The sequence below is a fragment of the Colius striatus genome, chromosome 1 (assembly GCF_028858725.1).
Source record: "Colius striatus isolate bColStr4 chromosome 1, bColStr4.1.hap1, whole genome shotgun sequence".
NCBI classification, from domain to species: domain Eukaryota; kingdom Metazoa; phylum Chordata; class Aves; order Coliiformes; family Coliidae; genus Colius; species Colius striatus.
This window is the reverse complement of record NC_084759.1, coordinates 143,090,586-143,104,403: the sequence shown is the minus strand read 5'-3', so window position 1 is coordinate 143,104,403 and position 13,818 is coordinate 143,090,586. Positions and strand designations below refer to the sequence as shown.

General features: G+C 51.9%; 1 protein-coding gene across 3 annotated transcripts in view; it reads right to left on the bottom strand.

Moving 5' to 3' along the window:
- Positions 1-509: 509 nt before the first annotated feature.
- Positions 510-13,818, bottom strand: part of WASHC1 (WASH complex subunit 1) — a 45,905-nt gene continuing 32,596 nt past the window's right edge. For all 3 annotated transcript variants that reach the window (XM_062010299.1, XM_062010294.1, XM_062010307.1), the window contains 9 exons: positions 11,577-11,688; positions 10,727-10,873; positions 5,774-5,910; positions 4,735-4,870; positions 3,393-3,597; positions 2,756-2,920; positions 2,370-2,528; positions 1,710-1,778; positions 510-1,212 (listed from right to left, as the gene is read on the bottom strand). In XM_062010299.1, the coding sequence (XP_061866283.1) occupies positions 1,061-1,212; positions 1,710-1,778; positions 2,370-2,528; positions 2,756-2,920; positions 3,393-3,597; positions 4,735-4,870; positions 5,774-5,910; positions 10,727-10,873; positions 11,577-11,688 (1,282 nt within the window). In that variant the 3' untranslated portion in view covers positions 510-1,060. The remainder of the gene's footprint in view (positions 1,213-1,709; positions 1,779-2,369; positions 2,529-2,755; positions 2,921-3,392; positions 3,598-4,734; positions 4,871-5,773; positions 5,911-10,726; positions 10,874-11,576; positions 11,689-13,818) is intronic.

The window sequence follows — 13,818 nt, the reverse complement described above, 5'->3', positions numbered from 1 at the left end:
AGTGATTTCCTGTGGAAAAGACTGAAACCTTTTTTGTTTTAGTGTAGCTTTTCTGGGGTTGTTTCCCAGGTCCTGGGTCAGTGCTGGAGGCAGCGCTAACAAGGGGGATGGCTGTGGCATCCCACACCCATCCCCATCTCTTTCAGCCTGAGCAAGTCTCTTCCCAGGAGCTTCTTTTGCCTCCTTGCCAGTTTCAGCAGCTGGATGCTGCCTCTCACAAGGCTCTTCACTAGCAAGGAAGAACTTCTAATTAGACACAGAGCTGGTACCCACTCCCTATATGTTAATTAGCCCCACGGGGAACAAACCATCTGCTTCTGAGAATCTTCCCGTGTGCGTCTCCCGCCCCCTGAGCTGCTGCAGCCCCTGCCAGGCACACCAAAGGCGGGAGCAGGGGCACGGGCCTGTGATGGTGGTGCCTCCAACCCCAGGGCTGGGGAAGGCCAGAGCTGAGCAGGGGCAGTTCTTCATGGAGCATGCTTTCCCTTTTGCCAAAGCTGAGGCTGCAATGCTGCTTCCTTCAACTTTATTGAAATCTTCTAGATGGCAGCAGGCAAAGGATCACCATTAGCCAGGAAGAAAAGAGAAACCACAGGTGCCAGAGCACCAGGAGTTTGGGACAGGCACGCTTGTTCTGACGACAGCAGAGCAAATGGGAGCTTGAGCAAGCAAGCATCAAGGACACACACAAGGCAAGGGCTGTTTGCCTGCAAGAGAGCCTTGTGCAGTCACCCCCACCCCATTAGCAGAGTCCTTCCAATCAGGAGCAATGCTAGCTCGGATCCTCTGAGCACAGGCTGCCCCACTCGCCAGCTAAGGCGGGATTTATTGTGCCAGCCAGAGCTGCATTGGAGATGGAATGTAGTACTGGGAGTGCAGAATAGCAGGCAGCAGAGGAAAAACCCTCCCTGGTAACTGTAACCTTAGCAGTGGTTAGCTCCTCTTGCTGTTGCTCCTCAGAGAGGAATGACAGAGTCCCCCTGGCCTGCCAGCACCCACCCTCTGCAACGTGCTTTGTGCAAGAGTCCGGGGGTTCGCACTGCCACTCAACTGGGTCCAGCTATGACTCCCAGTCATCCTCATCCTCCTCCCCCACAGGCTGCTGCGGGGGTGGGAGGGGAGGTATTGAGTCTGACATCCGAGCAAAGGCACCAGCGGGACTTCCAGGAGCATCGGCATTGCTGGAGCCTCCTGGCCCTTTCCCTGAAATACCTGCAAGGGAAGGAAAAGCACCAGTGAGTGACACTGGGGGCACTGAGGCTCTGCAAAAGGGAGGGGGGAAAAAACACACCATTTCTTGCTGAAATGCCACAGCCTTGTTCCCAGGGCTCCTTTAACTAAAGCTCCACCTGAACGAGTCCCTGCCCTCCCCTGCCTGTGCCAGGCTCTGAGGAGTGACACCAGCCCTGATGCCTTGGGGCAGCTCCAGTGCCGCCACAGGGGAGCACTGAAGGCACAGGTCCCTTCCTCACAGGTGGCTTTGAGAGTCCATCCTCTGCCTCTTGGACACACAACGTCCTCCAGCTGGAGGTGAGGCGGGGATTCCTCTGCTCACTCTCTGAAGCCTCTCCCAGCCCCTCCGTGGCACACTCGCTGGGGAAAGCATCTCTCTTGGTTTCTAATGCTGTGGCTGACACAGCTGAGGTGCCAGGAAGAACCTCCAGCTCTTTCCTGGCAGGGAAGGAGTGGCCCACCCTGCAGGACGGTACCTTTGCGCCTCAGCACCAGTTTGTTGAAGAGGTCTGACATCAAATCTCCTCCTTGTCCCGTAGCTCTCACTGGAACAGAGCAAAACATGTCAGACAAGAACCATCACTATGGCAAAAGCATTCTGCAATAATGCCTTCAGATTAAAGGAAAATCCCCAAACGAACATGTAATCTTGTCACACCCCTAATCGCTCCCCATAGTCCAGTTTTAGGTCAGAACACTGGGCACCACAGGGTAATGGCATCTTCTGGGGCAATACAGGAGTGGTTGGTGGGTGAGATGGGCTGGGCCCTTGCTGCTGTAGCAGCTCCATGGCACCCTCCCCAGCCACCCACATCACCTGCCCTGCCCTTCTTGGCCCCAGGGCTCCCTTGGCACATCTGCCCCTGTGCAGCACACATGGGGCTTCCACCTACGCCTTGAGACAGCAGGTCTCTGTCAAGGACAGCAACAGCCTTCTGGCAGATGGGGTTTAGCGACTTCACAGAGCTTTGGCTGTGTGGTAAACACCCGAGACCTGCACCAGCCTGGGAGGAGAGACCACCGTCTGCTCTGTATGTTCCCTGTGCTCCTGGCTTGCCCCTCACCCCAGAGACCCACACGTGCCCAGCCCGGGGCAGACACCCAGGGAGATCAGTCCTGCTGAAGGGCCTCAGCACCTTGTTCTTGTTCCTTCTGCTTCTTCTTCTCCAGCTTCCTCTCCTTGACGCTGCGGAGGTTGGCCTTGCCGATGCCCCCGGCCTGGCGGATGGACTCCAGCAGACTGGCACGCCCGGTGGAGGGGTTCACCACCTCCTTCGGGGCTCCCTGGACTGAAGCTGCAAGGACAGGAGGGACAGGCAGCAGCCACAGGTCAAGGCACCAGCTACAGCCAAATACCTCAGGAAGGGGCTGCTCCCATACCCCGCCAGCTTCTGGGCACCAAGTGGCCGCCCTCCTCTGCCAGGGGGCCTGGGAAGCCGTGGGGAATCAACCAGGGCCATGGGTTGAAGCCAAGGGTTGAGTTAGCTTGTGCTGGTGAAGGTGTGAGGTGCCTGGCCCTTACCTGCAGGCACTGCACGGCCGCTCTCCTCGCTCGCCGTCCGGGCTGGCTCTGCAGGGGCTGTGGGCTGGGGCAGGGGAGGCGGGGGAGGCACTGTAGTTGGCATAACAGGAGGCGGTGGAGGAGGTGGTGGGGGAGGAGGCGGCAAGAGCTCAGTGTCTTGAAGGTCTGAAAGATGAAAGAAGTTGACCTGAAGAGTCCCAGAGGACAGCACCAGGAGAGCTTCAGCTCAGACCTCGGCCTGCCTCAGCCAGAGGCATGCAGAGTTCCAGGCATGCACTGCACAGCCCGCCCTGGGCAGCATCTCCCACAGTCTGTTGGGCCAGGACAGAGCTTGGGATTCCCCTCCTCTACCCTCCCCAGTTGCACCTGCTGGCACAAGGGCATGGTGCCAGGCTGCCCCCAGGCCAGTGCCTGCCCACTGCCTCCCCTGGCCCAGCCATGCTGGGGGTGAAGGTAGTAAGAGGCCCAGCCTCTGCCCAGCATTACAGCAGCCTGCAGCCTCAACTCGGGCCTAAGGACAAGCCATAGGCATCTCCAACATCCATCTGGAGATCCCCACCAAGGGACCTTCTGCCTTGCTCCTTCCTCCAGCAATCCCTGCCTTCGCCCTTCACAGGGTGCTGGGATCGGGGAATACCTGGCTGCAGAGGCTCCGCCGCCTCGATGTTGAAGGTGGGCAGGTCTGGGATGGCCCCGCCGGGGGCGGACGGGGCGATGCCGGGGCCCAGGTCAGCGCTGTACATCAGGTCGGCAGCAATGCCGGGCAGGTCGGGCAGGTAGGATGGCACATCGATCTCGGGCACCTGGCCCAGGTCTGGCACATAGAAGTAGTTTTCAGCCACCTAAAAAACCCAAAAGAAAAAGCTCAGGCAGTGACTGTGTGCTTCCTTTCCCGTGCAGCACGCAAGGGCACTGCAGGGAAGAGCCTGGGCAGCAGTCAGCGCTGGGCTTGTGTGCCTTGGTACAGCGGCTGCTCATCAGCCAGCCCTGCAATTCTGTGCTCTACCCCTGTGGCAGCTCCCCATGGCTCAGAGGCCACCTCCTGCAGACCAGGCTTGGAAAAGGCATGCTGCAGGAAGAAGAAAAAGTCCAGGACTCTTTCTAGTTACTTGCAGGAAGACTCTTTTCTCTTCTGAAGGTTTCATGCAGCAATTTTGCAGCCTACATAAGCCAGTCTCTCCTCCTCCAGAGGATGATGCCTGAACCATTCCCAAGTTTACAGTGCAGGACAAGCACAACCAAGTAGTTAAAAAGGTTTGGTCTTGTGCTTAACACATAGGAAAACCAGTTTCTGAAGGCCCACCGTGAATAAAAGCTTTTGTTTACTATACACACTGCTGTATCCTCCAGACCAATATGATGAGCAAACAGCTCCCAGGTTCCTTTCCCCAGCCTCAACCCACACATTCAACTGTGCACCAGCAAAGCTCCATGTATGGCCACTACAAGGTGCTGGGTACAAGATGAGGCACATGCTGGGGCAGTTGGGCTGCTGCATTGCCCGTGCTCTGTCCACACCAAGCACAAACCCTTTGCTCAGGCTGGCTAGCCCTTCTGTTTGCAGCAGCAGGCAGCCTGGTCATTAGGAATGATGGAGGTCAGAACTCTTGCCAGGCACCTTCCAGCAGTGGCACCTCACCCTCAGGCTCCTAATGGTGCTCAGGAGTTAGCTCAAGGGATGTGATCAAGAGATGGAGCCTCCAAACTCCTCTACAGCCCTGAGGTCTAGCAGCAAGGCGAATTGGTATCACTCTTCTCACATCACTCAGCAAAGGCTTAAGCAAATACCTGCCAATTTTGAGCAGTTTTGTCTCACCCACCAACCTCACACCAGGATTTCAAGCACAAAATGAGGCAAGGTCCTTCTGACAAGTGAGATACTCTACAGCCCCAGGAGGAGCTATTCTCCTACCTACAGAAGCCCTCTCCTCTCAGGGAGCTGAGCACGATCCTCTCAAGTGGAAGCAGTTGCATCTCACCTGTCGGTCCAGCTGTCCCCTTTCGGTGATGGAGAGAGGAGCATCAAACAGCTTCTCTTCTGTCTCTGTTTCCAGAGCCACATGAGTCTTAGTCACTGCTCCAGCCAGAGGATCCAGGAAAACATACTTCTTGTACCTGCAGGCAGAGGATAAGTATTTCAGTGACGCTGCTTTCAGAGGCAAGGCCAGCAGAAACGGCATACCCAAGATGGCCTTGGAGGTGGAGGCCTCCTGACTCACCAAGGTGGAACATATTGGGCCCTTTAGTTTCCTCCTTTTAGCCCTCTCTACCTGCCTCACTCCTCCAAAACCAGAGGCAATCAGCTCCTCACTCTGCTCGCACAGTCACCCTCAAGCAAAGCCCCACTGCACTCTCATCATTACCAAGCTCTCTCCACCATCTGGCCTGAAAACATCCTACAGCCGGACACCAATCTCTCCCAGTGACTTGTCACTCAAGGTCTTGGAGGAAAGATAAAGAGGGGAAATAATCTAAGGCTCAGAAGAAGAGAAGGGAGGTCCAGCAGCTGAAAGCTCAAGAAGGGGTTAAATAAGCTCTTCAATATGAGCAGAAGGAACAACGAGGCAAAGCCTCATGGGAAAAGGACTAAAAGGACTGCAGTGAGGGAGGCAGTGGAGACATTAAAGCAGCATGATCATGTTGCTGTGAGGAATCACCAGGAGAAGGAGAAGTATCTCGGTTGGCACATGGGGCAGAGGAAGGCAGGAGTGACAGCAGCTCTCAAGGCTGGAGAGAAATTACAGGGGACTGAGGAAAAATTAAGCCAGGGAAGTGCAACATTGGGTTGAAAGCAGGTGAATGGGCAGATATGACAACTCCTTGCACCCAAGGGAAAGTGAGAGGCAGAAATGGTTGCTAGCTGGAAGCCAGAATAGAGGTACTAAGCCCCATCCTCTCAGGAGCCTGATCTGTAAGACCCTCAGGAAAGCAAGCAGCTACCACAGCCCCCGGGAAGGGAATGCTGTGCCCAGGACAAGCAGGGCTGGGAGAGCAGCACAGCATTGCTCCAGCTCTCACAGGTTCTCAGTGGTGTTAAACAGCAGCAGGGAGCTGACGGAGCTGATGTTCCTGGGGAGGCTGCCAAGGCCTTCTTCTGCATCATCCTCCTGGTGAATTTTGGTGCTCAGGCACACAGGGAAGTACTTGAGCTTCTCCTGCAAGAAGACAGATAACAGGTGGTCAGACACCAAAACCACAGCCGCAGAGACATCTCTCCCCAGCCACCACAACCCACAGTGCTGGATCCACTGCACAGTCCAGGAATCCTACTGCTCCCTCTTCACATCCCCTTGAACAAGGGAGCACATGGACAACATGGCAACCCCACACTCACAACAAATCTCAGTGGTTCAGACTCATGGCATGCGCTTTTGCTGCCTTGGGTGAGCCACACCGAACAGGTGTTGGTGTGATGCACCAAAACAAAACCACCACTCTGGCTCTATGGCCAGTGGCAGGGATCAAAGCACCGCAGTCTAAAAGGCACTTCTTACGATGTCTCCAACTACTAGGCATTTTGATGCAGGCAGAGGCCCCCAAACATCTCTGTTACCTCCTGTCTGCTGCCTTCAGTTGATGTTTTAAGAGAGGTGATCCCACCAGTGGGGTATGTGAGGCAGGCAAAGGCAAAAGAGATTAGGAGAAGAGAGTGGCTGCACGAGGCAAGAGCTCAGGCAGAAGGGAGCGCAGGGCGGAACGCGTGCCAGATGGTTTTGCAAAGCCTGAGGGATTTGCAAGAGTTTTCAACTCTAATGAACTGAAATCTCCTCTCTCTCGGTTCTAAAACTTCATGCATAATATATAGAGCTCCCTTTAGAAAAGGACTTATTACATCTGAACTGCCTGACTTTTATATAGAACAGGAATTGCCATTCCAGATCAGAGCAGCGTTTCAGCCGGCGTGACAGCGCCCGCTGCCAGCTGCTCGGGGGGGACGAGGCTCACGGCACACTGCTGTACAAGGGGAAAAGGCATTAACTCCTGAGCCAGGGACAGCCTGGGATGGGCAAACCTCCATCCCAGGCCCCTCCCTACACCCTTACTCAGCCCCTTCACAACTCCTATTCCTTCCTCATGCACTCGGACAAGCAGCAGCCGCGAGGTGGTCGGTGTTCACACCAGAAGAAACCAGAGCACTACCCAGGACAGTCTGTCAGGTTAAATAACTGGCCACACTCCTGGGGTTTTCTTCTGCTGCCAGAAGATGACTGCTTCAACGCTGCCTGCAGCTTCCTGCTGCCTCAGTGCTGTCAGCTTCCCTGCTCCAGTCCATTCCGAGCCCTCCTTCCCTCCGTGGACTTGTATGGGGGACACAGAGGCCACCCTTTGTTCAGTTTTAAGACTCCATCTTGGTGACATAAACACTTTCTGATGATTGAAATTTCAGGCTTGAATTTGGTAGCCAGAAATCCTGGGAAATGGCTTAGTTACAGCTCAGTTAATCCATTAAGAGGTTGTATGGTGCTCTGAGCCTATAAAATGCTGTAAGAAAAGACCTGGGAAGTTTTGATGTAAATGTGGGGGTTTTTTCAACCCCCAAATAACACACTCCAACTTGTGAAAGATATACTGAAAGAAACACCTCGCATTTTTACAGCATTGAGTAGCCAAAAATATATCCATTGTAATGTAGAGACCACAGAGGCAAAGACTCAGAAGTAAAGGTTCTTTTGATCATTAATATTCATTTCCCAATGTTTAATTTTTTAAGCATGAGGGAGTACTGACGTTTCTGCTGGAACTGTTCATACACACACTTAGCCCTCAAGTTATATATATGTGGGGTTTTTTCCCTTCTCTCTTTGTAGATTTCAATTAGCACTGGAAGACCGTGCGTCACTTTAGGGGCGGAGTGTGAAACCAACCATTACCTACGTTTACTTTTAAGTCTCATCTAAGGCAGTTACAAAAGCACTAAGCGTGAGTATTACTCTGAAATGTGAAGCTCTACATAATCCTTTTAATTTAAATTAACAGCTGTGAATTTTGCAAGTTAAAATGATGTTTCAAAGGGAGTTTTCTTAAAGGGATATTAAAGCCTCAAGCCGAAGGTTCTGCAGCATTGACATCCTGAAGTCATGGGGGCTGCTTGAATGCTCAAACACCCCAGCTTGGGGTTTGGTACCTGGCAGAATCACACCCCTAAGCATGCTGCATTTCCAGCCATTTTCCTCCTTAGCAGCCTACAGTTAGAAAAATATAGTCACCCTGGTTCTTAAATTTGATTAAGCATGTGCTCTTGCAAAGAGAATTGGGCTGATACACCAGAAACCCCTATTCCCTCCATGCCAACGGCGTGCTGGAGGTAGCTGGAAAAGCACTTGAAGATGATTGACTTACACCCACAGCACAGGCAGAATCTCCAGGGTCACACCAAGTTACTGACATTTTTGAAGCCTCAAGAGGTTACTCCTGTAACTGTAGACTGGATCTCTTCCCAAGTCCAGGCAGACCTTGTCTCCCACCTCGCTTTCCAGCCCCACAAGGGGCATTGGCAGCACTCAGACACAGGTCTCACTGCAGCCTGAGAAGCCCCACAGGGTTGCGGCCACCTCCCTGCTCAACCCTGCCCGGCTGCTACCACAGCAGTGGTCAGAGCAAGTAGCTTGCCAGGCTTGCAACGAGGACCCTGCTTCTGGCATCTTCACCAACCAGTGCTTACCTTACCAACCGAAACTGTGCCCTCTCAACTGCTGAGTTTTCACTTGCGTGGAGTGTGGAGGGGGAAAGGAGAATTTCCCAGGAGGGAAGCGCTAAATAAAACTGCAGAACCCCACACATTTCCAGCTCAGCTGCATTCCCCCCAGAGCACAAACCCAAGAGCCGTGCACAGGCTGCCACCACTTACTTACCCTCAAACTGACATGAGCAGAGCTCGCTTTCCTGGTGGGGCGCGTGTGCGTGCACCAGTGAAGTTAGCAAATGCCAGTGCTCCCAGCAAAGAGGCTCTCATTAGAAGTGAAAACAGGCAGCGAGCCTCTGCTGAAAGCCCTGAATAATTGAGGAGGGCATAAATGCAAACATTAGATTTCCCTCTGTCACATTTCATTACTGCAAGGTACGTCAGGCTCGGTGCTTGGCTCTGGCCGAGGAGGGTCTGTCCCGCTGGAAGGTAGTCAGAGCTGGGTCGTGCCGAGCCCCGCTCAGCACAGCAGCTGCTCTTGGCACAGGCCTCTCCAGCGCTCACCCGCCAGCACAGCAGCGTCCCCCTGCCCCACAGAAGAGCTGCAGGAGCTTGGCAAGAGTTACAAGCCTGGCACATGAGGGAGGGTCACCAAAGCCAGAGAAAGAACATCAACCCCAAGGAAGGACCAAAAGATGGGTCACAGGAGGGGAGGAACAGAAACAGACATCCCCGAGGCCTGCAACAAAGTCCCTGTGGTGATGGCAGCCTTGGTCCCAAAGGGCAGAAGATGGCAATGGTATTGAGCCCTCCTGGGACAGGGAAGAGGTGGCATGGCAGGTAGATGGCAGGGGCAGCATGAGGGGCATGCAGAACTTACTAGTGCAGTCGGATGGGCACACCATCTTGCTCTTTGCAAGACACTACTCTTTACCAGCTGCTGCTCTTCTCACCCCCTCCCTGCGCCCTCAAGGGACTGTGCACTGTCAGAAGCCCTTCAGAGTGGGAGTGAATCTCCCACACTCAATGCCTCTCTCTGCTCCTCCAAAATGCTCTGACAGGATGGGACCACCAGACAGACACCATGACTGTGATTAGCCTTCCCGGGCCAGCAGCAGTCCTACACAGCTCTGTCCCGTGCTCATGTCAGGGCACCAAGGAAGCACCAACCCTGATTCAGTTTGCCAGCTGGCCATTTGGCCAGCAACTCTGCTGAAACACAACTACCTCACCGTGTGAGGTCTCGGCTCCATTAAAACTCAGTAAAGTTTAGTATGATAAATTATTCAGTGGCAGCTTTATTTTTGGGCCAAGGCACACAAGGATGAGGAAGGAAGACTCTTCAGGGGTGGAGAGCAGTGAAGCTGTCAGGTTGATCCCCAACCTGCCAGGAAGAGCACATCTCCTGACACAGCACACACATGGAAACTTTTCAACTTTAAACACAGCAGCTCTGCCTCCTCTCCTTCCAGCCCAGGGATGTCGACCCAGATTGTTGGAGACTGCTTTATTAGCACTTCTTGCTAAATCCACCACTTCTCAGATCTCCCTAAGACGCCTCTCTATATCATTCCATCCACAGGTTAAAAAGGAACTTGATACTTCAGGCCCTCCTTCAGTACCACCAGCTGCAGACATCTGTGCTAAGGGCACACCTGGGAGCCCCAGTTGTGATGGGTACTGGGAGATCCAACCCCTATCTGAAGGGCTTGAACCCTGCAAACACAAAGCTGAACACAAGGCAAAGGAGAAGCAAGGAACAAACAAAAGATGTAAAAAAGCAAAATGATCTTCCCCTCCAAGATGTAAAACTTAGCTAGTAACCCAGGAGGGACAATATTCAAGTGTGATGCTTTCCTGGGACAGAAAAATGCTTTAATGATTTCTTTTTTCTCCCAACACACTCACAAGATCTTTTATCTTCCCCTTCTCACCATCACTTATATTAGAGCCTCCAGAAAGAAACTATCTTGCAAACAGTTATGACCCTGACCCCAGCTGCCTTGCCATGCCCAGCCAAAGCTTTGAGGCCAGTCAGCAACACACACTAGCAGCGCTGAAATTTGTGTCATTTTGGGAAATGGAAGTGCTCTGGAGAGTTGGCAGCCAACAGCCACACAAAGCATTCCATCATACACCAAGCTCTTGCATGGACATGGCCTTCTCCAACCAGCAGCTCTGCCAGCTCCTCAGCCTGATCTCACACACCCCCAGCAAGAGGCCGAGCTGAAAAGATGTTCTGCTCCCTGCCTATGTCTTAAAGCCCTGGCTTGCTTCACCAAAGGGACTAAAAGCCTCCCAGCTTCTTTTTGCTTGTTCATCTCAAGGTCTGTCCTCCTGCTCCTTACCTGCAGAGCTTTCTCATCCAGCACTCGGTGTTTGCTCTGAATCTTGTGTTTTGGCCCTTTCTGTTTAGCTGGATCTTCTGCACCAGCAAAAATTGAACTGTACTCCTGCAGTCGTTCAGGGGCTGGGTACTTGGCACTGGAAAATACCTGTGGAGAGACAAGGAGAGACTGAAAAATCCCAACAGCTAAGCAATTTTGTGCTACAGAAACACACGGCGTGGAGTTAGCACACAATCTGTGCTGCTGATGGGAATGGACAGCCTTGTAGTCAACAGGCTCCTAAGGGCCACCTGCACAGACCCAGTTGCACATGAGCTGTCTCTTCAGAGAGTTAAAGTGCCAGAACTTCTCTCTACACATAAGTACTATGAGATCACAGGTTTCCACTGTCAGGGAGGGAATTTTAAACACTGTATTATATGGAGGAAGAACAGGGATAAATGAGTTTTCACCAGTTTTACATGGCTCAACAAGATTAAGATGCACTAAGGAAGCCCTTCTAAGCAGCTTTCATTCAAGTACCCAAAGTGTCCATGAGCCTGAAGTGAGAGAGTGCTGGGCTTAGCAAAGCACATGCCTTTTCTCCTCCTTCTCGAGGAGAAGCTGTGGCAGCAACTTAATAATGAGTTTGCAAGGCCAGGAGCTATGTTGCTCACTGGTTTGAAAATCATCAACTGGCTGAGTCAGGAAGGGGATTCTTATCATAACCCTGCTCAGCAGCAAGGCACAGAGAGGTGAGTGGGAGGCAGCGGCGGCTGCCCAGCACTCATTCTCCAGAGCTTACATCAGGATTAAAGAGGGAAGGTGGAAGGAAGAGGGGAGGCCATGCAGCCTTCGCTGAAGTCATTACCTTAATAGCCTTCTTGCTACCCTTTATCTTCTCAATCTTGGCTTGGGCGAGTGTGACTCTCTCCCCGATTGCCTGGAGCTGTGCCCGGCTGGCCTCCACCCGCTGGGAGATCCTAGGAGGCAAGCATCTTTCTTAAGGTGAACAAATCAGAGCCAGAGATACTTTGGCAACAGACAGTGCCCAGGCCCTCAGGGAATAACATGAATCTCTGTGGACTGGACTGGCTGACAGTGCTGGCTGAGACAGGCTTGTCTGGGCGCGCTCGGGAGCTTTGTGTCCTCTGCCATGAGGGCAGGTCCCCTCTGTGACTCCATATTCCCACAGCTATTTGAGGCACTGCATGGGAACATGGAGAACTGCAAGCGTTTTTTTGGTGACACCTGAGTGCCACAAACCCTACACTTCTCTGCAGGTACTGCTAACAAGAAAGCCACAGCCAGCTGTTAACTGCCAACATATTAACACAAATGACTTCCTAAAACTGAAAGGCAGGACATTGTAATGAACAGAGTTGAGGATTCACAAGACCTATCACGTCCTCTCCGGTACCAGAGGTATGTTGCATGACTTCTTCCATGTTGCTTTGTAGCTTTGTGCTTTGGTTCCCACATCAGTTAAACAACATCAGGTCCTCATTCAGAGCAATAAAGCACGTTAACTTGCACAGTTTTTGCATAACTAGATTAGCATCAAAGTGCTTTGGGACTGAGGTGAACAGCAGCAGCAGAGGACAGCAGTCACTGGTGAAGTACCTCTGCGTTCAGCTCGTGGACAGTCTTTTGCCACAAAGCTGACAGCAGATGCCTCGCAGCTAGGGCCACAACTGAAACTGCCTGCATGTCCTGCACAGTCCTTACCCTGCTGCAGGAACTGTTAGACACAGGTTCAGCCAGAGGCCAGAAGGGACATGGGAACCAGGCATCACCTACAGGTAACTATGGCATCACCTTCTCAGAAGAGACCTTCCTTTCCCACCATAACTAGCAGGATCTCCCTAGCTTCAGGGTCAAAAGCTGAAAATTGTTCTGAATCTTCACCCCTCTAATCAGGGAATCATAGGATTGCTTTGGTTTGGAAAGACCTTTAAGATTAAGTCCATAATGAGACCGGCCAAGAACATTTTTATGGCTGTACAACCCATTAGGAGAGACAACAGTCCACTTAAGCAATATTTTGTGGCAATGAATTCCATCAGTCTCAAGTAAATTTCACCAGAAGTCCCTCTTTGCTCCTGAGTGGAGAGCTCCCATGCCCTTTTCCCACTCTGTCTGTGTAATTTCTTTTAGCAACAAATTTGACATCAGCAGTGATCCATGATTCCCATTTTCAAACCGTACCAAACCCGTCTTTTCAAGTATTTTCACTCTGTGCAGCACATTCCCTACTATGGCACAGCAACAGATTCCACTCAAGCCCCTCCATTGCAGTTAGAGAAAAAAACAGCAAGTACAAGCAGTGTCTTCACCTTGTATCATTCTAAAAGTTACCCACTTCTTTCTCTAAGTGTTTCTGTTTGTTTCCAGCCATGCTCCCCTCTTTCTGGAGGCATGAAAATCCTTCCTTATGCATATGGCAGGAGACCACACAGCCTGTTTCTACTCTATTCTTTCTGGAGTGGGAGACGAGAAAAACCGAACCTCATGATCGTCTCCCTCTCGGAACTATTCTCCGTTTCCCCATCCTTTTATTTTAAATACAACCTAACAGCTTGTATTTTGTACCAACACTACATACAAATCTGTTCGTGATTTCCTTCCCACACCCTCTCTCTGTCTCTGTGGAGTAAGTCTGCATCACTTACATACTTGATAGTTTCTCAGAGCGGTTCCTGTTGTTCCTTTCAGTGTGCATTTCCTAGCACCTGTCTGCAGCAAAATTCTTGTGTGACAGGGCTGTCCTATTGCCTTGTTTTGTTAACATGTGAGATGCCTCTGAAGAACCCAACTCCTCCCTAACTGCTCGCTCCAGCAAATTTTCTCACCTCACAGTTCACCTCTTTTCTCGATGTTTCACAACGGTATTGATTGACACTATTTCCAGCACTGCTCCTGGAGACATCCGACTATTTTTACTTCCTTCAAAGCTGAAAAAATTGGTTATTTAGTTCTGCTTTGCCTCTCTCCCTCAAATCAATGATGCAATTTTCCCTCTCACCTGTGAGGAGACCCCTTCTCCTAGAAGAAATCAACAAAGCCTTCCTGAAGCTCCACATAAAAGCAAAGTATCAACTGCCTTTTAGCCA